Source organism: Mus pahari, chromosome 3 (assembly GCF_900095145.1).
Source record: "Mus pahari chromosome 3, PAHARI_EIJ_v1.1, whole genome shotgun sequence".
Taxonomy (NCBI): domain Eukaryota; kingdom Metazoa; phylum Chordata; class Mammalia; order Rodentia; family Muridae; genus Mus; species Mus pahari.
Window position 1 is genome coordinate 155,199,942 of NC_034592.1, and position 25,634 is coordinate 155,225,575.

Sequence of the window (25,634 nt, forward strand, 5' to 3'; positions counted from 1 at the left end):
GCCGAGGCTTTTTATAAACCACTTTCTGGAGGCCTTACATATCCAGGAAGACCAAAATTAAGTCGTTTGGGAGAAAGGTGGAAAAACAGATGAAAAGCCACAACACCTCCTACCACAGACTGAGCTGGGGCCACCCACGGCCTTCCCATCCACCCCAGGACTGGCAGGCTGCCCACCGAGGAAGCCCACCAGGCATTCGAGGAGGGCGCGGGACATCCACACGGCGGTCAGAAGAAGGGCCGTGCTGCTACATGCAGGAAACAAGCGGCCATTCATGTTCAAGGGCTTCGAGAGCCTGTCTGCAAGAAGATGGGTTTGGAACGTATCAGGGTTGCCAAAGGGTGCCCCGTTAGCAGGGTGCCAAAGGCTAACAGGGCTCGCAGTGAAATAAGCATGCTGAACTTCAAAGATGTCATACTGTACATGCATGCATTAAAGGCTCTGAGGGGCCGCAAGATGGCTCAACGGCTCAAGGGGCTCGCCACTAAGCATGGCGTGGACCCCCCAGGACCCACACAGTAGGAAGGAACCGAGTTCTTCAGATTATCATCTGGTCACACAAACACACCCAACAAATACATAAATACACAAAATGAATATGTATGTAAACAAATTAAAGAAAAAGAGCGAAAGTTTCTCTCTGAATTTCACAAGTGTCTCCAGACATGGATTGGATTCCCAATTCCCTGGGACCTTTGCCCACTGGTCATACTCTGAGCTCGTTGGAAGCTCACTCCCAAATCCCAGGGTGATCACAGTAACTAAGGGGAAACTCTGGGTACCTCCGCCCACCTCCTGCAGGGACCCTGGCGGGTGCTGCAGTCTTAGAAACTGGAGGCAGTGGAGCTGTCCTCTTACTCCCTTGGTGAGATCCACTTGGACACAGGGCAAGGTCTGAGCCACACTGTTCATCCGGTGACACATCGAACATCGTCACTGTGAGACTGCGAGACCTTGGGAGGCCCCCCACCCAAGAAACTGTGGGGAGCCCTGTGGAGCCTCTGAGTCAGCTCAGTGTCCTCTTGATGGACCCCTGACTGCTGCTGGTGGTGCAAAGGTGGATCTTTCCAGACTGGCGCTGGTCGCCCGCATTTCCTGCTCCAGCCTGAATGAAACCAGGCAAGGAAACCTCACCCTCGTCACGAACACTTACGGCATCAACACGCCAACACAGACAGCTTTCCCACCGCGTCACCTTTCCGACCTTAAGGGAAAAGAGATCCACAGACTGTTTTAAGATTCCAAAACCGAAGCCGGGCGGTGGTGGCGCACGCCTTTAATCCCAGCACTCGGGAGGCAGAGGCAGGCAGATTTCTGAGTTCGAGGCCAGCCTGGTCTACAAAGTGAGTTCCAGGACAGCCAGGGCTACACAGAGAAACCCTGTCTCGAAAAAACCTTAAAAAAAAAAAAGATTCCAAAACCCAGAGACCAAAAGGGAAGGGAGCCTGGTATAGCAAGAAAATGAACTTTAACGTCTTGGCAGTGCATGGAGCTGCAGACAGAAGCAAGCGATGCCATTCCTGTGGAAGGCAGGCTGTGCCCTGCCCTGAGGCCCTCTGTAGTGTACAGACAGTCCATTTACCAGTCAGTATTCAGAGTGTGAGCTGAGGCTGTTGAAAGAGCAAATCTTACTTTTGCAAATCAACACCCTTCGTGGTCCGTACAGCCCAAACCATGGGGGTCACAGACCAATAAACTGATTTATGCAAATGAGATATGACTGGCCATCAAGTAATCAGATTAAGTCAGGAACATGTGGACATGCAGGGGTATCAAAACCACCTCAGAGAGCTAAAGAGATGAACCTGTTAGTAAAGTTGCCTAGCAGAAGCGCCGGGAATCTGCGCTCAGTTCCCCAGCACCTGTGTACAAGTTGAGGCTTGGTCCTGTAATACCAGCACTGAGGAGGGAAAGACAGTCAGGTCCCTGGGGCTCTCTGGCTGCTCAGGCCAGCCTACATAGTAAACCGCAGGTGAATGAAAAAACTTTATGTCAACATACAAAAAATAAAACAAACAAACAAGGGGCTGGGGAGATGGCTCAGCGGTTAAGAGCACCGACTGCTCTTCCAGAGGTCCTGAGTTCAATTCCCAGCGACCCCATGGTGGCTCACAACCATCCATGACGGGATCCGATGCCCTCTTCTTGTGTGTCTGAAGACAGCAACCGTGTACTCACATACATAAAATAAAGAAATCTTTTAGAAAACCAAAAAACAAAGCGGATGGTATCTGTGGTTGTGGCTTCGGCATGCAAGTACACACATGCACACCAACACACAAACACGCATGCACTCGGGCATACATAAAGCCATATCGGAGTTAACAGGCCCATTAGTATGGGATATAAGGCCAGCAAGCGATACACCTGCCTCACCTGAACCATGCAAAGTGAGGGGCACCTGGGCCAGCGAGACGGCTCAGCAGGTAACTGCATTTGTCTTCAAGCCTAATTACCAGGTATAAAGACCACAGTATCCTTAGTGGCTTAAGGTACTTGCCACCAAGCATAATGACCAGAGTCTGATCCCCAGGGCCCACACGGTAGGAGAGAACTATGCCCAGAGGCCACAAGGAACACTGTTTACTAGCCTGTGGCATTTCAGAAATGTGGTGACCAGGGCAAGTCTGGAAAGATCCGCCTCTAGGCCACCAGCCGCAGACAGAGGTCCATCAAGAGGACACCGAGCTGACTCAGAAGTTCCACAGGGCTCCCCACAGTTTCGGGGGTGGGGGGAGGCCGTTCCCAAGGTGTCACTGTCTCACTGTGACGTTGTTTGATGTGTCACCGGATGAACAGTGTGGCTCAGTCCTTGCACTGTGTCCAATCTCATCAAGGGGCGGGGGTTGGGGGAGAGCAGGCAGACACCCCCTCACTCCAGTCTCCAAGTCTACGGCACCAGCCAGTGGCTTAAGTATGCTCCCGCCGAGGAAACTGATGCAGCTTTCGAATATTATCAATAAACTGACACTAGACAACATAAACCTGCACTGCTATGTTATGGACAGTGTGCCTGTGACCGAGCTTGAGTTTCTCCACTACGAAGGCTAATGGGGACTTCAGAAAGCAGGGCAGAGGGCATGAGGGAACGAAAAAAAAAAAAAAAAAAAAAAGGAGCAGCTAAGAAAAACGGTTCACACTTAGGTACCTGCTAGGTGTCGAGAGCCAGGCCAGACGCTGAGCGCCCTGTGCACGGGGCTCTCGGGTTAGAACTGAGGGCGTGGACTCTTCTCTAACCTGGGTGGGACTCTGTGAGCAGGTAGAGTCAGGCGCTGTAGGCGGTGGGAGCGGCATGAACAAGCCGAAGGGGAGGTCGGAGTTAAGGCACAGCTCTGGTAGCTCCACAGGGGCTCGCCCCAAAGGCTGGCACACCTGGGCACCAAGGCCCCCCGGGCTCTCACTGTTGGCTCTTTGTGAACTGTAATCCCTGCCCCACCAGGGCCACTGCCCCTCCGGACAAGTCCACTGGCTATCTGTTTCCACGCCTAGGTGCTACAAGGTGTGCCAGAGCCCGGAGAGGCCACTGACCATCAGCCACCCCAGAAAAGGGTCAAAAGCCCACAGCCCTGCCTGAAATGATGTCCCATGGAGGTGTGAATACTGCAAGAAGGGACTGCAACTTTGTCTATGAACTGCCACCCCAGGCAGGGGAGTGACCACAGCTATCCCCTGGGGACCCTGCCCGGCCCCATCCTCCACTCCCAGTGGGACCCCCTATATTCTTTTAGGCCCATCCTAGAAATCTCCCACAAACCCTCATTTCAGGGCTGGGAAGATGGCTTTTAGGAGAGTGCTAGGGACCCAGCTCAGGTCCTTAAGCTTTCAGGGCAAGCTAGGCAAGGAAGGGCACCTAAAATTCCAGATGTGGAGACTCAAGGACCCCTGGGTCTTACTGGCCAGGCAGATTAGTCAAACTGCAGATTCAGTGAGAGACTCTATCTCAGAAATGAAAGTGGGGAGTAACTGAGGGAGACACTGGCTTATGTTTACGCACGCGTGCACACACATTCACACACACGCATATGCACACACAGACAGGCCACATACATGCACACATAGAGACACACATGTGCATGTACACACACACACACACACACACACACTCTCTCATGAGCTCGAGCGTGCGCACGAATGCACGCATGCACCCTTCACAGTTGGCCTGGAGAAACCTCGACCCCCGCAGGCTTCCCTCACTAGCAGCTTCACTTGGTCAGCAGTGGCTGCGTCTCTCTCCTCACACGGCTGCACTGCGGACCACAGGAAGCAGTGCTGTGACCCATTAGTCAGCCCAAGAGAAAGAAGGGGGCACTCATGGAGGTGGGAGTAGGAAGAAGGAAGAAAGCAGAGCTTGAAGAAGCCTAGCACGCTCACTGCTTCTGACCCAGGTTTAGGCCAGCCGAGGCCTTTGTGGAAATGGCAGGTCGCTTGGAAACAACACCTGTTTCCCCAGTCCTCATGGCATTAGCGTTCGAGAAGGCATTTGTTATCCCGCCTACAGCTGACCGCTTACATGCAAGGTGAAAAATATCGATTCCCGTTGTTTCCTGCCAAGAAGGCTAATGCACTTACAGGCCCTGATATGAAACACATATGTTAATACATTTGGAAAAATAGGTTCCTATAGGCAAGCAGAGGTCCCAATCCAAGAATTGGTGTGCTTTCGGAATTAAGGTGTCTGATCAACTTATCCAGACAGACCGGATCCTACAACCCACTGTCCCCAGATGCAGTCCAACATCAAGAGCCCAGGGCCCCAGCACCTGCTGCCATTCCCCCTGTCAATAAGAGCCCACCAACCCCTGGACACCAGGGCGGCCCCCAGCTCTGCGTAATATAATTACAATCATCACAGCGAAGCTCTCAGAGAATTGAGCGCAGGATAATGGTAGACAATTTACGCATTTTTGGAAATTGAGCTCAGATGCTGAGTTAAGATTGAAAACAAGGCAGTTGGCAGGCATGCTAGGTGGACCAACCATCCACGAGCAGATGCCCTGGTACCAGTGTGTGTAGTAGGTACCTGTGGGCATGTCCCCGTGGCACTCCCATGCAACACTCCCATGCAAGAGGCCCTTACCCTACAGCAAGAGGCCAGACTATTCCCACAGTAGGCATTCTCTGAGTGCCTACTGTGTGCCTTAGATTTCACTCCTGCAGAAAGCCTCTGCAGCTGCCATTCAGAATTCACTCAAAGTTCTACGAGGCTCTGCCAGGCCAGCTGCCAGTTGGCTCTGCCAACTCCACACACTCATGCATCCAGAGGTGGCAGACTGGGTCGTTTGTCCTCTCTTTCTTACCTCAGTTTCCCCGGTAGAAATCTGGCTGACCTATCACCCAGTTCACAGAATTGTGTGAGAATGGACACAGTACCCTCACTAGCTTTCATCTTGGGTCCCTTGCCTCGATTCTCTACAAAGTAGGGGAAGAGGAACCTTCTACGGGGTTTTGTAGCCACATAGGCAGAACCTGAGATCACCGCTGCTCGGGGGGACATCTACCACTTCTGGCACAGAGGCAGGTCTCTGGGAAAGGAGGCAGAGGACTGTATCTCAAACTTGCAACCAAGGGCAGCCCTCCCAGTGCACAGGTCTACAACAGCGCTGGGCCTGACTGGGGACCCCTGCCCAGACTGACTCTGTGGAATTCAGTGCTGGATGGGGCCTGAGAAAATGAGAGCAACCCTGCCAAGCACCCTGCTGAACCCTGACAGGACTCTATCACAAGCTCCCTTATCACAGATCTGCCCTGTTACCACTGACACCCAACTGCCGCCACCCAGTGCCCATGAAGCCGGGCTGTGGGTGAATGATGGAAGGAGACGCACACAGATCAAAACAGCCGCCAGAGCCCACCAGCTGGCCTCAGACCACAGGAGAGGAAGCCAGAGGGCACTTGGCTCCAGGACACAGAACAGGACGGGCCGGCTGCCTTTCCAGAACTAACAAGATTGGACACAGTGGCTTGCCATCCTCCCTGCTGGGTGGCACTGAATGCAAGCTTTCTTCGGAGTGATCCTTGTAAATTAGTGAGGGGGCCCTGAGCGGAAGCAAGCAGCAGGAGGGACTGTACTTCCCTGTCCAAGGCTTAGAACTGGGGTCTGGAGTGTTACCCAGAAAAAGGGGCCTCAAGGAGAGGTGCCCAGGCGGTCCGAACCCGGGCTTTCATGGCCCCTCCTATGATCTTCCAGGACAGAACTGGTACTGCAGCTACAGCATGCTCGCTGCTAAGGCAACTCAGATCCCAAGCTTATGCTCCTGTGCTGAGATGTGGTGGCAAGAGGTAGAAGCCAGGAGACACAGAATGCCGACACACAGGCCTTTAGGAGCAGGAGGAAGGCTGGAAGCTTCTGGAAGGATCCCCGCTCTCGACTAGTCTCCCCCCTGCCCCCCTGCCGGTGAGATGGACAGTCATGTCCTAGAACATGAGTAGGTTTCTGTCCTGTGAGGAGAAGAATAGCCCGCAAGTGGACAGACAAGCCATTGATAACCAGGACTGAGGCAAGAATGGCCCACATTTTACCTATCTGACATGAGAGTCAGCCACCATGGCAGCCGCCTGCTCTAAGCCTGGCACCGGGAACACATGGGCTGTCTCAAGAAATGTCAGCATCCAGCTCAGCCCACCCGCACTGGAGGCTTTATCGGATCTTTGATCAACCTAACTGATAATAATGCATAGACATAATAGAGAATGTCACTGGTGTCACTGTGGCTCAGAATGCAAGTGGTGCACGGTGGGTGAGCCTTAGAGACCTGGGTTCAAGTCCTCCCTCTGCCACATCCTGACCATGTGACCTCAGCTGAGTCACCCCATCTGTGGAAGGGGGATAACACTGAAGAGGCCTGTTGTGGAGGTGGAATACCCACCATGTTACTACAAACAGATAATCCTGAATGTGGTTATATGAAAGGTTTCCCATAGTATGGTCACCAGATCCTGAGCCTGCACCCAACGTGATGTCCACCTGAAAGTCCCAACAGAGAACAGGGTGAGGTGAGGTGGCACCCGAGGGGCCACCTTGAAACCACTGTGGAATATGGAGACCAGATACCCTTTCTCTTGCCCTCGGCCCCAGCAAAGCTCTGCAGTCCTCCATGTACGTCCTGAGGTGCAGAGTCATGGCCCATCCTGGTGCGAATAAGAGGTTGTCCTCTACCTGCTCACCCTGGGATAGAGGGGGAAAGGCCGCAGAGGGTGGATGCAGAGGGTGGATGGGAGACTGCCTCTAGTGAGGGGCAAAAGCCAGATGTTCTGGAGGAGACCCCCACCACCTACAGGCACTCAGGAACAGGAAGGGCCGGACTGGGTTGAGGAGGGAGCCGGTAAGTCACCCCTCTGGCCTCCTCTGCTTGCGAATATCTCTCTGGAAGGACAGACAGACACAGCCCTCTCTCCCTCACAGTGACTCGGGCTGAGGTTGATCCAAATCCTGGCATTAGAAAGGCTGAGGTCACCCTCCTGGCAGTCAAAGACCCTGGGATGGAGCAGGGGACATTTTTCAACCAGCTGCAGACAACATCTCGACCTTGGGGGTGACAGGGCCTGGCCTCCTGGGGCTCCTGGTGCAAGCACAGCCCCCTCCCCCCAGTGCAGGAGGGGCACGCCTGGAGGCTCCCACAAAGAGCACAGGTTGGGATGGAGTGTCTACTGTAACCCACCAGCCTGCAGAAACAAGGCCGGGGCATGGAAGTTGGTTGGTCCAGCCTCAGGCTGGGAATCCAGGGACTAAGGCTAAGCTCCTGATCCTCCCCTATGAGCCCCAGCAAAGCCTGCAGAATGAAACCGCCACCTCCAGGCCCACCTCTGAGCGCTGGCTCCCCCACAGATGGCCAAGGGCAGCTCGGGCACACCTCTCCCTCCTTTCCAGCTATCTGGGGTTTGGCTTGAGGCAGGGACAGACTATGGAAGGCCTCCAACTCAAAAGAGATCAAGAGGACTTGGTGGAAAGTGACTCCCACAGGGGAAAGATGCTGAGGCCAGCCCACAGCTGGCTAATCCCAGCACCCCTGGAGGGTCCCTGGAGCCTGCCAGGAAGCCAGATGTCCAGGCCTTGAGCAGCTGGGTGGCTTGGGGCAGCAGAGCTACATTCTCTAAGCACAGATCCCAGGGAGGTGGCAGAGCTGGAGGGGGGGGGGGTAGGGACAAGCACTGGGCTCCTTAAAGGACCAGGCAAGCAGGAGGCTTGTAATGGAACACACACAGTTGAGGACACGCAAAGGAGCCATGATTATCTGGCTCAGGCCTGTGTCCTCAGGCATACTCTTTTTTTTTTTTTTCTTTTTTCTTTTTTAAGTTTTTCAAGACAGGGTTTCTCTGTGTAGTCCTGGCTGTCTGGAACTCACTCTGTAGACCAGGCTGGCCTCAAACTCAGAAAGCCACCTGCCTCTGCCACCCAAGTGCTGGGGTTAAAGGCGTGCACCACCACTGCCTGACCTCAGGCATATTCTTAAAGTATACAGAAGTACTCTTAAAGTATTCAGAAGCCCAGAGAGGAGGGCAGCTCTGTGGAAGTCTGACGCTAAGAACTCTCTCCCTCCTACAGTGAGAGAGACCATTACTGAGCACCGTTAATGAGCATTTACTGTGAAAAATCTTCTCTAAAAACCTTCTCCACAACCCTGGGAGGGAGACACTGTGATCATTCCTTCTCGGAGGAGAAACTGAGTCTCCAAGGCCGTGGCCTCTCTCGCAGGATCTAAATCCTGTTCTTAAAGCCGGGTTGGCCCACCCCCATGCCTCCAGAGAAGCACCCAGGTTCAAAAGCAGCTAAGAAAACAAACTTAACTAAGGAAGCAAAGCTCAAGCTAAAGCTCAAAGCTCTTCAACTCCTGGAGAAGGGTCTTGGCGCTTCTGCCTGTGGAGCTTGGGAAGAATACCTGAGAGCCCACTATTCCCACCTTCCTGCTGTCAATCAACTGTTCTCCCTATAGGCCACTTCCGGCTGCTCTGTGTCCCCTACCTCAGCTCGGCCTTGAGCCCCACCCCCAGAGGCAATAAGCCACCCACAGACACCAGCACACCAGGAAGCTGATGACTTCTATACCACATGACTTCTATACCACATGTCTCTCCGTCAACTAGAATCCATACCTCCTCATCGCCCAGAGATGGCAGAAACCATCACGTGATCTCAGGAGCGGAGAGAAGACACACAAAGCCTTATCTTTTCCACAAGGCCTGAGTGTAGAAAATCCATCCCGTTCCAGAAGCGACAGGTCTCTCCATGCTGCCTCATGTGATCATAGGACCCTTGCTCTGTCCTCTATTGACAGAGCTTCTGTCACTCAAACACCCCAAGGACATTGGTGGCCACAATACAGATATTTGTCATGCCACCACCTGCCACAGATCCAAGCCATTCGCTTCTCTCTTCCCAGGCTCCTGAGTTCAGATCTTCCTGTTACGAGCAGAATTGTACCAAAAAGGAGATTCCAGTCCTAACCCCTAGACCTGTCAACAAAACTATCCTCACTGAGGACTAATGTCTCAGGGCTGTAGAGATGGCTCAGCGGGTAAGAGCATTGACTGCTCTTCCGGAGGTCCTGAGTTCAATTCCCAGCAACCACAACCATCTGTAATGAGATCTGATGCCCTCTTCTGGTGTGTCTGAAGACAGCTACAGTATACTCGCCTATGTAAAATAAATATTAAAAGCATTCACAGCGGATTAGGGTGAACCCCTCATGCCACAGGAGACACAGGGGAGCCCAGGTGGAAATAGTCAGGGTCATGCTCAGAAAAAAGACTGAGCCTAAAAGCACCCACAGCTGAAAGCCCCGTCAGGAACCTTCAAGCAGAGCACATGCACACACAGGCACACACACACACACACACACACACACACTCAGAGGTTTCAGAGGGGACAGGCACCACTGACTGATTCTGAAGTTACAGCCTCCAGGGCAGCTCTGGGCTGCCATTTGTAGGACTTCATCATGGCTGCATGAGGGGAAACTCAGGCACACGACAATCAAAACTTCACACGGTGTTCACGCTCTGGAAGCCCCTCCCCCACTCATTTCCACTGCCTGACCTCTGAGAACAGCACCTGTCAGGTGTGCACACAAGAAGCTGATAGATGAATCATGGAGTTCATTGTTTAACCCACGTCACGGCCTAGACTTCCTTCCATGAGTGCCACCCAACCCGCCTTGTGGGCCCCTGGCCTCCAGCACCTTCCACCGCAGGGTACGGCAGGTGCTCACAGGCACGGGGTCTTGTCTAAAACTCCTTTTTTTTTTTTCCTTTCTTGCTTCATTGAGGACTAACCCTAGGTCTCGTGCATCCTAGATAAGCCCTCTACAGCCAAGCTGTGGCCCCTGGCCTGTTATTTTACGGTTCAGTGTGAGACAGGGCGTCACTAAAAAGATCACCATCCTCCTGACTCAGCCCCCTGGATAGCTGGATACCACCAGACTCAGCTCAAAATTAAATCATTATCAGAAAGCCTTTCCATAAGCCTGATTCTCCCACTAACTTCCGAGCCACAGCGCCTGTGGGGACAATACAAGTCCCACTGCCTCGGAGTACAAAAGCTCAGCCACAAAGAAAGGTGACCTTGGTGGCTCCAACTCTGAGGGGCTGGCCGCCATTGTCTCTAAGCTCCTTACCTCTCTTGAGGCTGCGAAGTAAGAGGGTCTCCAGAAATAAGTCTTTCAAAACAGACTTTGGTTCATGACCTAGCAATTCTTGGATAGCCAAGAGTCCTTCAGGTGTTTGCTTTGGGGGTTGGATTTTTTTTTTTTTTTTCTTTTTCTGCCCTTAGTATTTGACTATAAACGGCTACCTTCATTGGCTGTCTGACATCATCCAGGGCTTGGATCAGTGAACGGAAGATCCATCAACACCAGCTCTCCAGCCCCCTCCCACTCTGAACACGGCCCCATACCTAGACCGTTCACATGGACTCCCAATATCCCCGCCCAAGTTTGCATGGGGTCATGGTTTGAAGGGGCATTCACACACCACACACCATTAAGAGCCATCTGGACTAGGGCCTAACAGGGGAAGCCACAGGACGTCCCGCCCCCACCCTCGGCCTGTCACCCACTCCTTCCTCTGCAGCTACAGGAAGCTGGGCATCCCACTCCCACCCAGGTGCAGAACGTACCTGCCTGAGTGCTCCTGGAGCACCTGATAGACTGTGATCTGGAAGGTCTCATTGTCAAATCGCTCCCGGATGTAGTCCTTATAGATCCTGAATTCGGCTGCGGTCACCGCTTCGCCTTCGGGGATCTTGGAAAGATCAAACCGGAACTCCCGATGGTGGTATCGAGGGTGGAAGAATTCTTTGTCGTGCTCCACTGGAGGGGAAGAAAACACACCAGCACCAAAACAATTTAGTGTCCGGTTCCTCTCTGTCCATGCCATTGACCTGAAGACGGTGGCCACTGCCGACGGCAGCCTCCGTGACAACCTTCCATCCCATGTAGGCACACGGTGGATTTTATGGTCACAGGCTCAGGCCCCAAAGACATCCTCAACAAAAAGAACATGGCTCTGTAACCCACCCTGCTGGGGGAGACCAAGCTCGGACATAACAAAGGCCACACTAGACTGGAGTCCTAGCAGCTCAGGACTGGGTTCAAACCCAGCCTCGGCCACTAAAGTAGCTGTGGCAGTAGAAAGAGTCAAGACATCGCATGTGAAACTGAGTTCCACCACATGGAAAATGGGACTGTCCCGGGCAAGAGACCAAATGTACATAGCGACTGATAATGTTACGTCGTCGAGGTAAATGTCACTGGTGAATACGTGCCTCGCTAGACCTGTCCTGGGACAGCGTCGGACAGTGTAGTCCTCAACCCTGGCTGCATAGAAGACAGACTGAATATGCTTTTCGAAATTAAAGGTGTCTGGTCACGGCGGGCTGGTGATATTACCGGCTCTCAGAAGGGCTTGCCAATTCCTATTCCACTGAGAGAGAGTTCAATGGCTGACACAGAGGCATCGACCTCACGAGTGGGGAGAGAAACACGCCATGAGCAGCCACGGCACGCAGCTCATACCCCACCCCTGAACCAAAAGGGATCAAGAGCTGCCCAGAGAAAAGTCCCCAGAAACCCCTCATGTGTCTCCTGGTGTCGGCTCTCCTGCCCACTCTTTGTCCCACAAGGAGCACACCCCTTCCACATCAGCTTACACATGAGAGAGAGGGGTCAGAGATGCCACCAGGCCCTCAGGGTTTACTGACAGAGCAGAGAAGGAAAAGTTCCCTTTGCTGCAGCTGCTGAGCAAGGCAGTCTCCTGAAGGTCGGGAGCCTAGGGAGGGGACCCCAGGATAAGGAGGCAAGGCAGGAAGCTGCAGATAGTCCCTGTCATGTGCTACTTCCTCCCATCCTGCCTGGCTTCATTTCTGTTGCTGAGAAGACAACCTGATGCCAAGCAGCTTCCTTGGCTTACAATTCCAGGTTACGGTCGATCATAGTAGGGAAGTCAGAGGCAAGAGCTAGGTCACAGACAAGAGCAGAGAAAACGAATGTCCCCTCACTGCCTGCTGGCTTTCTTCGTTCTTCTGTAGGCAGGGCCTCCCTGCCTATGGAATGCCAACGCCCATAGAGGACTTGGTCTTTCTACAACAATTAGCAATTATGATGGTACTCCACAGACAAGCTCACAGGCCAACCTGATCTAGACCATTTCTCTCCTTCCCAGATAATTCCAGGCAGTGTCTGTTGATAGTTAAAATTAACCAGCCCACATGTCCAAGTCACTTTAGGAGAGGAGCATGACACAGCAATGGGCAAACATGCACCCGAGACCCCAAGGTGTCTAACAGCCTGCCTGGAACGACAAAGCTGGGATTCAAACCTGGACCTGCCAAACCTGAGGCCACATCCACGCTGAGAACAGTTTGGTGAAATGATATACCTGCTTATTTAACAGACTTCACACTGTACACATGTATACATATCTGTGTTGTGTTCACGAATCACACACGTAACTCAGGGGGCTGTCACACAAGTACTCCTGGTGGGCGCCCTCTGGATGATCAGCAGTGCGTACCAGCCTTGCCTAGCCCAGATCCTCCAGCTGGGGGCTGTTTATGGCTGTTTCTGACAGGAGTGACAGTATTCTATAGGTTCCTCTGCCTCTGACTTCCTTTTCAGTGAATGTTCTTAGCTGCATAAAATGCCACAGTTCGATTACATCTGAACCCCCCGTTCTATGGTTCCTGAGAGGGGGATCCTCCAAACCAGGATTTTTTTTTTTTCCGTCTTTCCAGACATGGTTTCTCTGTGTAGCCCTGGCTGTCCTGGAACTCACTTTGTAGACCAGGCTGGCCTTGGACTTAGAGATCCTCTCGCTTCTGTCTGCTCTGACACCGTGAGTGGTTTTGACGGTGTGCAGACTTGTGCTGCATAGTTTTATGTCAACTTGACAAAAGTTAAAAGTCATTTGAGGGGGCTGGTGAGATGGCTCAGTGGGTAAGAGCACCCGACTGCTCTTCTGAAGGTCCAGAGTTCAAATCCCAGCAACCACATGGTGGCTCACAACCATCCGTAACAAGATCTGACGCCCTCTTCTGGAGTGTCTGAAGACAGCTACAGTGTACTTACATATAATAAATAAATAAATCTTTAAAAAAAAAAAAAAAAGTCATTTGAGAAGAGGGGATCTCAACTTTTAAAAAATACTTCCAGCCGGGCGTGGTGGCGCACGCCTTTAATCCCAGCACTCAGGAGGCAGAGCAGGCAGATTTCTGAGTTCGAGGCCTGCCTGGTCTACAAAGTGAGTTCCATGACAGCCAGGGCTACATAGAGAAACCCTGTCTGGGGGGGTGGGGAAGAGGGGGAAAACTTCCAAAAACAAACAAATGAATGAATGAATGAATGAATGAATGAATGAATGAATGAATGAATGAATAGAAGATGCTTCAATGGGAAGATCAGGCTGTAGGCAAGCCTAGTGGACATTAACTAGTGACTGATGTGGGAGGGCCCAACCCATTGTGGGTGGGGCCATCCCTGGGCTAGCTGTCCTGGGTTCTGTAAGAAAGCAAGCAGAGCAGGTCAGTAAGCAGCCCTCCTCCATGGCCTCTCCATCAGCTCCTGCCTCCAGGTCCCTGCCTGTCTGAGTTCCTGTCTGAACGTCCTTCCATGATGAACAGTGATGTGGAAATGTAACTCAAACAAACCCTTTCCTCCCCCAGTTATTTTGGTCATGGTGTTCCATCACAGCAGTAGAAACCCTAAGATTTCACTCTTTCTCCCAAAGCGCCAGGGGGGGTTATGAAGGTGTAGCACATGGAACAGGAGCTACAGGAGGTCAGTCCTGTGAAGGGAACAGGAAAGCACGAAGCCACACAGGACCTGAGACTCAGGAGGAGGCCTGAGAGTACTTCTGTGGGCAGCCAGTTCCTGTGCCCTCACCACCTCAGGGAGGCACTTCCGGTGCACACACCAATATCTCTACCCAAGCCAGGTCAAGAAGACCATACTGTAACCAGCTGGGGCACAGATGACCAGTCACAGTCCTCCTGACCTCCAGGAGGTAACACTGAACACGTGACTCCTGCCTTGGACGCCACCTCTCCTTTCTCCCTCATAGGAACTCTTAGGGGCCCTTCTAACACTCAGTCATCTCTCCTTGGTCCTAACTGCTGAGCTGCCCTGCCCTCTTCTGCCCGCATTCCCTAAACTCAAGCTTGGCTTCCTCACACTCTGCAGCCTCCCCAGGGAGAGAGCTCATCTACTCAGGACCAGATCACAGCCCACAGGCAGATGGCTTCCTGCATGCAAATGACCCCACCTACAGAAGACCGCTTACATGCTCATGGCTCCAACATAGAGAAAGGTCTGCATATAAACGACACCACACCTCTCTCTCTCTCTCTCTCTCTCTCTCTCTCTCTCTCTCTGACAATCATGGTTTCTCTCACACCTGGCTATCTCCTCTGAGCTTCCGGCTCCAGCATCCAGTCCTCTCTTGACAGTTGTAGGCCTCAGAGACCAACAACAGGTCGGTCCCCAATCATCCATAAACCACCCCGGGCAAGCCTGGAGGTCTCCTAACACATTCTCAGCCTGACCAACCTGCCCTCATCCCTTTCTGCTCGGGCAGAGCCCCCACAACCACCCCAGATGCACCAAACCCCTCCCCTCCTCATCCTAATGCTCGTGGGCCCCGTCTCTCTATGTCCTCCCCTCTGTGCCCTCCTTTCTTTCTAGCTGCACAGTTGAGTTTGGGTGACTTTGTCTATAGATGGGACCAGACTACCATGGGGACATCTACTTTAGATCCCATGGTGCTATGGAGTGGCAGGAGAGTAGTCACAGCTCCAATTTCCCCACTGCTGAGAGTTGACTCTTACTATGTCTCCCAATGTCTTCCCTGCTCCTCCTACAGAACAGGCCAGAAAGAGCCATCCCCTCCTCTCCCCCTCCCCCTCTCCTTCCACTCCCCCTTCCTCTCCCCTCCCCTTCCCTTCCCTCTCCTCTCCTTCCCTTTCCCCTCCTCCCCTTCCCCTCCCCTTCCCCTCTCTCTCCCTCCTTCTTCCCCTCCCCCACTCCTCCTCCCATCTGGAATAGCCAGGTTTCCCAGAGCAGGTGATGTTTCCACGCTCAGCAAGGAGAGAGCTGCCCTGTGTCTGCCTAGGAACACTGTGGGCTCCCAGCTGGAGTACTGTCAGTCCCCACAAGTTTTAGGCCTGGGCCTCCCAGCTTCAGAACAGTCCCACCGGCAAATGAAATGACAAGCCAGGAAAAAGGACAGCAGAGGGGACCTCTCTCACAGCCAAGGATGGCTGAAGCACCCAGAGATGCTGAAGGCACATGTCTTGCTAGTGCTGAGATGCCCCAAGATGAACAGCTGTGGCCGTTGTCTGGTGTGTGTGTGTGTGTGTGTGTGTGTGTGTGTGTGTGTGTGTGTGACCTGTAGGGTTGAGGGATCCCTGTTTTGCAGAGGAAACTGAGGTTCCAGGAGGCCAGTTAGCTTGCCCACAGTGCACAATAGGTGACTGCAGAACTTGCAGCCATGCACTTTTGACCTCTACTTTCTGAGGCCTGGCGTCCAAGTCTGGTCTCCATTGTGCCACTGACCAGCTGTGTGCTCTAGATCGTGTGACCTGTGCTGTGCTCCACGTGCCTCGGTGTCCTCGAAAGATGGTGGTCACAGAGGGTGGCTCTTAAGTTGTAATGGCAAAGGGTGTCTGCCACTGTCATGGGGGCCTCTAAATGGTGAGGCAGGAGAACACCCATCAGTGCAGACAATAGGATGTTATCTGTGGCTGTTTACATCGTAACACCAGGATAGGGTCACTTACAAAAGGAAAACAGAGAATCAAGGTGAACAAACACACAAGCACAAGGCGACCTACTGTGTTAGTTGCTTTTCTGTAGTAGTAAATAGCTCAGGGCTGAGGCAGTGTTAGCAGAACAGGTTATTTGAGCTTATGGCCCCAAAGGGATAGAGTCCATCACCACGCTGTCGAGGAAACATGGCAGCAGGCAGACATGGTGGCCGGAGCCAGACAGAGAGCTCACACCTTAAACCGCAAACAGAAAGCAGAGCGAGAGAGATCTTGGGAGATTACGGAGCTAGAAAAGGCCACTGGAGGCACTCATTAACTCAGTGAGCCAGAAACCCTGGGCCTCTAAAGGAAGGTGCGTTCCCGCTAACAGGGCAGCACCATGCGGGAGAGGCCAGGATGTCCACATTATCCTGGGGGAGGGAGGAGACAGGTTTGCTAGGAAACAGTTTCCATGCCCACCACATCAGTCAACCCAAGGCTCGCAGACGCCTAGGCTTGTATTCGAGGCCCTGGCTGGTCAGATCCTTTTCCGAGGTGGCCTCTAATCCAAGCAACACAAAACCCTTACAGTTGGTGATTTTTTTTAAAGAGAGAGAGAGAGAGAGAGAGAGAGAGAGAGAGAGAGAGAGAGAGAGAGAGAGTGTGTATGCCATACGTGTCTATTCCTATGCCCGCTGTGGAGGCAAGAAGAGGGTGTTGGTTGGATGACCTGGAGCTGGAGTTAGTTACGGGTTGCTTTGTGGGCACTGGGAACTGAACTCAGATCCTGTGGAAGAGCAGTGAGTGTTCTTAACTGCTCGGCCATCTCTCTAGCCCTCAACAGCTGCTCGACTTTTGTGTTCACACGGGAAGACGTGGGTGACAAAGCACTGCCTCACCACCTGTGCGCAAGCCGTTCAGTCGTGCGGGACACATTCACACTTGGCTGTATCTAGAACTGTTCATCCAGAAAAAGTGAAACGCTGTTCCCCCTAAATGCTCACATCATTCTCAACTTCCTTGGCCCCAGAGACTGAGGACTGCGTGACTTCCTGTCATGGCGAACTCCTCCGAGGACCCTCTATCAGAGTCTGTCCTGTGACTGGCTCATTTCACTCAAGGATATAACGGGCATGCGAATGTCCCTTTTCAGAGCTGAGTAATATTCCACTGTACAGTTAGACCACACCCCGTTACCTATTCATCTTCCTGTGCAATGTGAGTAGCCTCTGTCCCTCTCAGCTGCTGTGACAAATGTCACGGACAGCATGGACATATAGTTTCTGGAGTCCCTGCTTTGGATTCTTCTGGGTAAAGACCAAAAATGGGAATGGTTGGATCCTAATACTAATTCTGGTTGTTACCACGAGGAACTACAACCGCACCACTGATGGACAGAGCAGCTGCCCGTGTCACCAAGAGTGCACTGGGCCCTGACGTCTCCACTGGCCACCAGAGACTGCTTCCATTCTGTTAGCAAGTGGCCACTGCAGCTGACAGGTGTGAGATGGGCAGCCACTGTCTTCAGGGCCTTCTCGGCTAGGAGAGGTTGTGAAGTACTTGCTGCAAAAGCATGGAAATATATAGACTCCCATCCCCAGGACCAACGTGGAAAAGCCAGACACAGCCACATGAACCTGTGACCGCAGCGCTAGGGAGGTGAGACAGGGGTCTGTGTGGCTTACTGGCCAGCCAGCCTTGCTTAACTTAATGCTGAGTTTCAGGTTGCAGTGACTTTGTCTTCAAAAATAAGATGGACAGATTCTGAGAAATGATACCTTAGGTTAACCTCCAGTTTTTATACATACATACTTGTGCGCATGCGCACGCACACATACACACACACACACACACACACACACCCTATACACATACAAAAATACCCTCACACACTCCACATACCCACACATAAACACACATACACCCACAAACACCTTACACACACAATCACATACAAACACCCCCCACTCTGCATACACACACACCACACACACACAAAGACCATACACACAAACATACCACACACATACATACACACCCACACCCACACATAGAGACCATACACACACAAATAGCACACACCAACACCATATACACACATATGTACATACATACAACACACCCCCACACACACCATACACAGACATGTATACACACAAACACCCCCCACATACACACATACATTCCACACATATACACAGCCTCTCTCTCTTTCTCTCTCTTCTCCTCCTTCTTCTTCTTTCTCCTCCTCCTCCGTCTTTCTTCTTCTTCTTCTTCTTCTTCTTCTTCTTCTTCTTCTTCTTCTTCTTCTTCTTCTTCTTCTTCTTCTTCTTCTTCTCTCTCTCTCTCTCTCTCTCTCTCTCCCCCCTCCCCGGATACCCCATCTCTATCCGACATGTCCCATCTTTGACCCTTAGAAGACCCCTGCTCCAAGGCCAGCGTGTCTCACAGCTGAGAACACTAGCGCTCAGTGTGAAGTCTCTGGCTGCAGCCCCAGAGACCTGGAGGCCCGCAGGCCAGGGCCAAGGCCCCACCACCCTGAGCCACAGCCGGCCTTGTACTGGGGAGTCATCTGAGCAGGGAGTCCAGATGAGCAGAGCCTTTGGACCTCCCCGAAGGTTCCCATCCACCTCACTGCCACTTCAGCTTTGGAAGGCCACCGAATACTTGTGGCAACCATCAGGCCGCCAAAGTTCCCACAGCAGCTCTCCAACAGGGTCTTAGGAGACCCAGCCTCCTTCTAAGCACAGGGCTGCTTGGCATTGGGGGGGGCGTTCTGCTTGGCATTGGGAGGGGGCGTTCTGCTTGGCATTGGGGGGCGGGGGCGTTCTGTCTTAAGTCTGCAGCCTACAGAGATGTCAGGACAGAGGCAGGGCTCAGAATGAGGTCTCCCCTGCAAGATTAAACACTTCAGTGTCCACATGTGCACAGCACAGCTCAAACAATGTCATCATTGTAAACTGGATGGAGCTGAGGGTTTGGGCTCGGGTGGAGAAGGGGGAAAGATGGGTCTAATTATCTCTCCAGGGCTGGGCCAGTTGTTTGCCTAAAAAGACCCAGAATGAAAAGAGCTGGAGAGCAAAGACGGTCTCTGGTCTAGGGCCTTCCTCCCTCACAAGCCGGTGGTCGACCTTGGCCTGTCGTTCACGTTCCCAGATGGGGATCCAGATACCCAGGGCTGTCTGGTCCCAGTACCATCCTCAACTAACAGAAGAACACAGGAAAACAATATCAGTCATGATGGCGGTCCACTAAGCCAGCCTCTCCCAGTCAGGGCAGCTTTGTCCCCGACCCCTTCTGCTCCTGGCCACTCTGGGCAGCACTTGGTATGTGTCTGTGGGTATCACACAGGTGGGCAGGGTTATTAGAGCTAAGTAGGTTGAGGTCATAATGTTGCCACACCCCACAGTGCACTACATAGCTCCAAAGTGCAGAACAGCAAAAGAGGATTAATGGTGGCTCGTGCCTGGGGTACTAGCAACTGGGCAAGTTTGCCTTTAATCCCAATGCTCGGGAGACAGAGGCAAGCAGACCTCTGTGAGTTCGAGGCCAGCCTAGTCTACAGAGTTCCAAAACAGCCAGGGCTACACAGAGAAACCCTATCTTAAAAGAAAAACAAAGCAAAACACCTACAGGTTCAAGAACAGCCCAGTAAAATGGTAAGCCCCACTCTAAGTTTTTCCTTTTCTTTCTTCTTTATTTATTAATCCATTACGAAGATAGGATTAAACCCAGGGCTTTAGTCATACCCCAGACAAGCCCCAATTTCTTGTAGCTTAGGCTAGCTTTGAACTTGCTGTGTAGCTGAGGATAACCTTGAACTCCTGATCCTCTGGTCTCCATCTCCCAAGCGCTAGGAGTGCAGGCGTGTTTCCCAATGCCTCCCAGATGTTACTGTGTGGTGTTGAGAGGCTCTGAGCTAGCAGGACCTCAAGAGGTCAAGGATGCTGGACTTGGTTCCTCTCTGGGCTGCCAGCCAGCTGGGTGGGACCCCAATGCCTTTCATCACTCCCAAGTCCTCTTGCTCTTCCAGTGGGTCATGTCACACAGACGTGCCAGCATCCCACCAACCTGACCTCCATGTGGCTCAGGATGAGCCTCTCTCCATGTGCACCGCCCATGGCAGTAGCCACGGGCCACATGTGGCCACTGTGGCTGAGGACTTTGCTTTGGTTGTTGTAGTTACTTTAAACTTAAATAGCCACTTGTGGCCTGTGGACTCTCCCCAGACACAAGTCTTCAGCGTGCTGGATCTGCTCAGCTCTCTGCAGCACCCGGTGCTGCCTGCTCCAAATCAGTCAACTCATATAGTGTTGATACAAGAGGCACGTGTGTGGGACACACAAGATGACTATCTTCAAAGACAGGAGGCTTTAAGGTGAGAAGACCTATGGATTTCAGAATTCCACTGAAGGACTATGGGAATAGCTTGGTGGGTAAAGGGGCTGCTACAGAAGCACAAGAGAAAGAGATCCACACCCAACATTAACCTTTGACCTCCACGTGTACCACATACATGTGCACGTGCACATTCATGCATACACATGCACATTCATGTACACACACAGGCCTCCACATGCACCCGCATACATGTGCACATGCACCCGCATACATGTGCACATGCACATTCATGTACACACACACAAACACACCACTCCACTATAGAGCTTGGGGTCTGAAGCTCATGTGTGGTTTTCGTGAACCCTGGAGACTGATACTTTTTGTTCAGCCTGCACAGCAAGCAGAAAGACCCCTGCTCAGATGACAGGGTTCACGGAAGCAGGTGCTCACACTACACATGAGGCTGATGCCATTGTATGGACAGTTGTCCGACATGCCTAGGTGACACATGTTGGGCTCTGCCCCACATTCACCTGGCCCTTGGTCCCTGGCCCTTTCCCAACTGGCAGAAATCAGCCTGGCATGCACAGCTTATCACTAACTTCATGTGGTCTCCGTCGTGTCCCATCTAGAACATGGTTACTCATGTGTTGCCTACCGCAGGAACCAAACATCAACTTCTACTGTGGGTCAGAGCTGGAGTGAGCCTCCACATCCTGGGTATGTGGCTTTTACTCCAGATCCAAGGACCTGGGCCATGGGAGGGTCAAGACTGCTCCCTCTAGATGCAGACTGTCACCGTACAAACGTCGAGGTTGGACACAGCCTATTCCCAAGGATGACAGTGTCGCCTACAGAGCCACTTTGTCAACTGCTGGGACACATGACATCTGTGGAGCCTCCAGTACATTCAAAAGTCTTCAAAGATGGCTGTCATCTCTCTTCTGTTCACCTCAGCTCTGCCTACCACTCATCAGTCAGGACCTCAGCAGCTTCTCTGGAAAGGCATCCGAGGGCACACACAACACCCTACAGTGCCTAGAACTCCACTTCATGCCCCATTCCACTCAGGAAAAAAAGCTGAGTGTGATCCCAGGGGCCTGGAGGTCCAGGGGGACACAGCCTCTGCCTACCACTGACAGGGACTCAGGACAAGTTAGCCCATCTGTAGAAAGCTCAGTTTCCCCCTGTGACACAAAGCCACACCAAGACCCCTACTTAGGGGACTGCAGAGAAGAGTGTCACCAACAGAGGCCAGCATGCAATATAGCAAAACCACTGCACAGCCAGCCCAGCAGTGGCCCAGGCCCAACAGCCAGGTGGGAGTGGGGCCATTGCCTCCTCCTTCCCCACTGGGCAAGGGGAGACCCAGACTGCCCCAGGCAGCTGGGGCTGCAGGTCAGCTGGGCACGCACAGCTGCTTTCAGGCACTCAGCAGCGAGTCAGATCACATGAGAATTTATAATCCTTCCTGGGGTCTGGGTTCCATCAACCTAAACTCATTAGCCCCAGAGATGCAGGTGCCTCAGAGAGAAGCAGACTCCAACTCCTCCTTCAAAATAAGAGTCTCCTGTAGAGCTGACCCCAGGCCCCAGACCAATCTCGGACAACTGAGCGCTCCATTTCACTGCTGCTGTGGAGGTATGCGGAGACCACGTTAGGGCAGCTGGAGACAGTTTGGTGGAAACTGGAAATCTTCAAGGCCTTCACTTCCTCAAGTTCACATGACACACAAACTCCTGGTCTGGACTACAAAGACACTCTTCAAACTGCCTGTATAGTCAGGCATGGTGGTACATTGCATGCCTTTAATCCCAGCATTCGAAGCAGAGACATAGACAAGGGCACAGGGATCTCTGTTGAGTCCAGGTCAACCAGGGCTGTGTGGTGAGACCCTGTGGACTCTTCCTACCACAGACGCACGCCAAGCCACAGACAGGCTCGTGCTGCTCCAAGCTCCAAGCGCCCTTCCCAGACTGGGCTCCTGCAATCTGCCATTAAAAAAAGGACTGGCAAATAATTTCCCATAATGCTTAGAGACAGGCAGTGAGGACCACTGGATGTGAGAACCTGGGACTTCCGAGTAGGGGAGGGGGCACCCCTACATCTTCTTTGCTCCTAGTGTTCAATGTGCGTATGTTATAAAAATAAGACACTATGAGCCAAGAGGGTAGCCAAGAGGATAGTGGGACAGGTAAACTGAAATGATGATGATGATGATGATGACGACGACGACGACGACGACGACGACGACGACGACGACGACGACGACGAGCCCCACATCCTCAGCACAGCCACAGGCGACCAGAGGCTGACTCCCAGCCACCCATCCGTGTGGTAAGATCTACCTTCTAAAGCCACTGAGTCACGGGAAAGCACGTGATCAAGCCTCAAGTCTCTCTCCAGACATTTTAGTTATATTCAGAAGTTCAGCCACCTCATCCAAAACTTGTCTCTGCCGTCTTTTCTGCCACTTTGCCACCATTTACACAGTGACTTAGAATCCCTGAGCCTCCCGGTCACAAAAGGGCTGCCACAGCACCAAGCATCGAGTCTTCAGAGAACCACACTCAAGGCAAGCAAAGGGAGAAGACAGAGTTTTGCTTGCTTTGCAGTCAAGTCAGCGGGAAGCCAATTTTTTTTTTTTTTTTTTTTTTTTGCTGAACCACCTCCTAACACATGGTACAACCAGCGGGCTTCCTGTCGTGTCTGCTAGTTAGAATAACATCCCAAAGCTGTTTCGAGCTGCAAGGGAAGCTGAGCAAGCAGACAGGGTGAGGCTTAGGGCCTATCCTGTAATCAGGAGCCGTGCCCTGTTTACTGTGATGGGCCAGGTAGCAGAGGAGGCATGGAGGGTTTATAGTCTGCCTATAGTGCTGGGAACCTCTGTTAAACCCATCCTGCATCCTCTCCAGGACTCGGTAGATGTTGGCCTAGTATGTCCATTCTTAACACTCAGAAAGGCATGATCTCCCCCAACCACATAAGCTACTCATTGTTGAGCTGTGATGCCCATGACCGGAGAGCTCTGACAGACGAGCTTTTGTTCCCAGCAGACACACACTGGCCAGAAAGCATCCTACAGAATCCCCCTACCCTTCTCCTTCCTGCCCCACTGTCTATCAGAAGAAACACCCAGGTCCTGTCCCAGCATCCCTCAAGGGATGCAGCAGAGTCAAGGCTAGACCCCACCCATGACAAGGTCTGCCAGGGTTCAAGGCTCGCCGCCAGTGGCTCTCAGGCAGAAGGCCTTCTCCACACGGCTTAAATGTGGACCAGACTCTGAGAACACTCAAGGCATCTGTCCTTGTGTACGCACTGACCAGGGAGACAGCTGCCACGGGTCCCTGAGCAGGACCCAGGTGGAGCCCATCCAGTTCTGCCTCCACCTAGAGGACAGGACTTCTGACCTCCTTTGATTATGGTCAAGAGCTTTAGGCCCTGCAGGACACTGGAAGGGGTCCGCTGGTCCTGTTACTAACAAATGCTAAACTTCTGCTGGGTCTTCATGGCCAGCTCTTTGGGGCTGGGGTTAAAGTGAATCTATCAGCAGCCTGTAGACTGAGTTTGGTTTGATTAATAGCAAGCAATGTGCTGGGGTACAGCTTGGAGGTGGAGCATTGGCCTGAAGGTTTAAGGCCCTGGGTTCTGTCGCCAGTACCAATAAACACAAAGCAAACACCACGTGTGGCCAGCCTTCTGTGCACATGTACTGTGGTCCACTGCTGTGTCTGCAGGCTTTAGAAGCTGGCTTGGGCTCTACTTACCTGTGCACGCCTCCCTAAACACAGGTATCAATGTAGGAAACCGCAAGACGGGGAGAGCATTTTAATCCGCTGAACACGGCTCCAGACAACCACATGGAGCACACCTTCCTGCCCTTGCTTGCAGCAAGCTGGGTCCTTATAAGCCAGTCTTCTAGGGAACCGCAGAGGAGAGGTTATGCGTACTCTGTTCAGGGCGCCTCTCCAGCTGGTCCCCAGCTCTGTTTCTTTAAAAAACCCTGACCAAAGACAGATCTTAATCAGCAGAGAGATAACTTTCCAGTGAAACAGAATCAGCCCAGTGTGATAATGCCAACTTCCTGTTTTGCCTTGTGCCCTGTCAACACAGGCAAGCTTCTGTCTGAGCCAGTGTCTTTCTGCTCAGGCATGCCACCTCCATCCAGTGCCCTAGATGTAGGGCTGAGGGGAGAGGGGCCCTGGCTACCTTCACAGCCTGCACGCAGACCGCGGCTGAGGTCCCTGGTCGTAGAGTATACATACTGACCTCCTCTCTGCTCCTACCAACTGGGCACCCCAGAGTTAGTCTAACTCTAGAGACGGGACCAAGTCCCTGAGCCCAAAGAAGAGGTCATGGATCTACCAAGAGGTAGGAGCAGGCCTCGGGGCTGGGTTGCTTATGAGATATTCTTCAATAGGGATGTCACCGAGACCTGACCACTTGGGCCAGGTGGTGTGGAGTACTGACTTGGGGTGGGGAGAGGGAGATTCACATCAGAGGAGACAAAGGTCCAACTAAACCAGGAAGGAGGTGCTCTGAGTAGGGTAAGGAGGTCCCTGCTGAAGGATGATGTAGTCAGACAATGTCTGTCACAGGCAGTCATCAACAGAGCATCTGGGGGTCCACAAATGTTCATGGCCGGACAGGCAGGAGACACTCAGGCTTTGGCCACCACGAAGTCTGACAAAGCCACACTGATGGGCCACTATCTACTGAAAATGTCGGAGAACACACCCAACCAATGTGCCAGCAAGATATCTACTTAGCATCCCTGACAGTTGGGTTGTGGGTAATTGTCACTTCTGACTATTTAACACGTGCTCGTAGACAAACACAGTCAGTAGCTAGGCTGAGCCTCAGGCTACGCTCTGAAGCCAGCTAAGGTCCAAGGCCTTCTCTGCGCTTTGTGGAGCTTTGAAGCACACAGGAAGCTGGCTTGCCCATCTTCTCCATCTTACCTAGGAGCCTGTAGGGAGTGGGAATGGGGACATCTATTTGGGCGGCAGAGAGAGAACAACTGGTTAGGGATTCTCAGAGTATCCTCTCCACCTTGTTCTCT

General features: G+C 52.5%; 1 protein-coding gene across 1 annotated transcript in view; it reads right to left on the bottom strand.

Moving 5' to 3' along the window:
• The window catches only part of Bmp7 (bone morphogenetic protein 7), a 71,570-nt gene that overhangs the window by 33,943 nt on the left and 11,993 nt on the right, over positions 1–25,634 (bottom strand). The window contains exon 2 of the mRNA XM_021192867.2: positions 11,111–11,303. Coding sequence (XP_021048526.1) covers positions 11,111–11,303 — 193 coding nt within the window. The remainder of the gene's footprint in view (positions 1–11,110; positions 11,304–25,634) is intronic.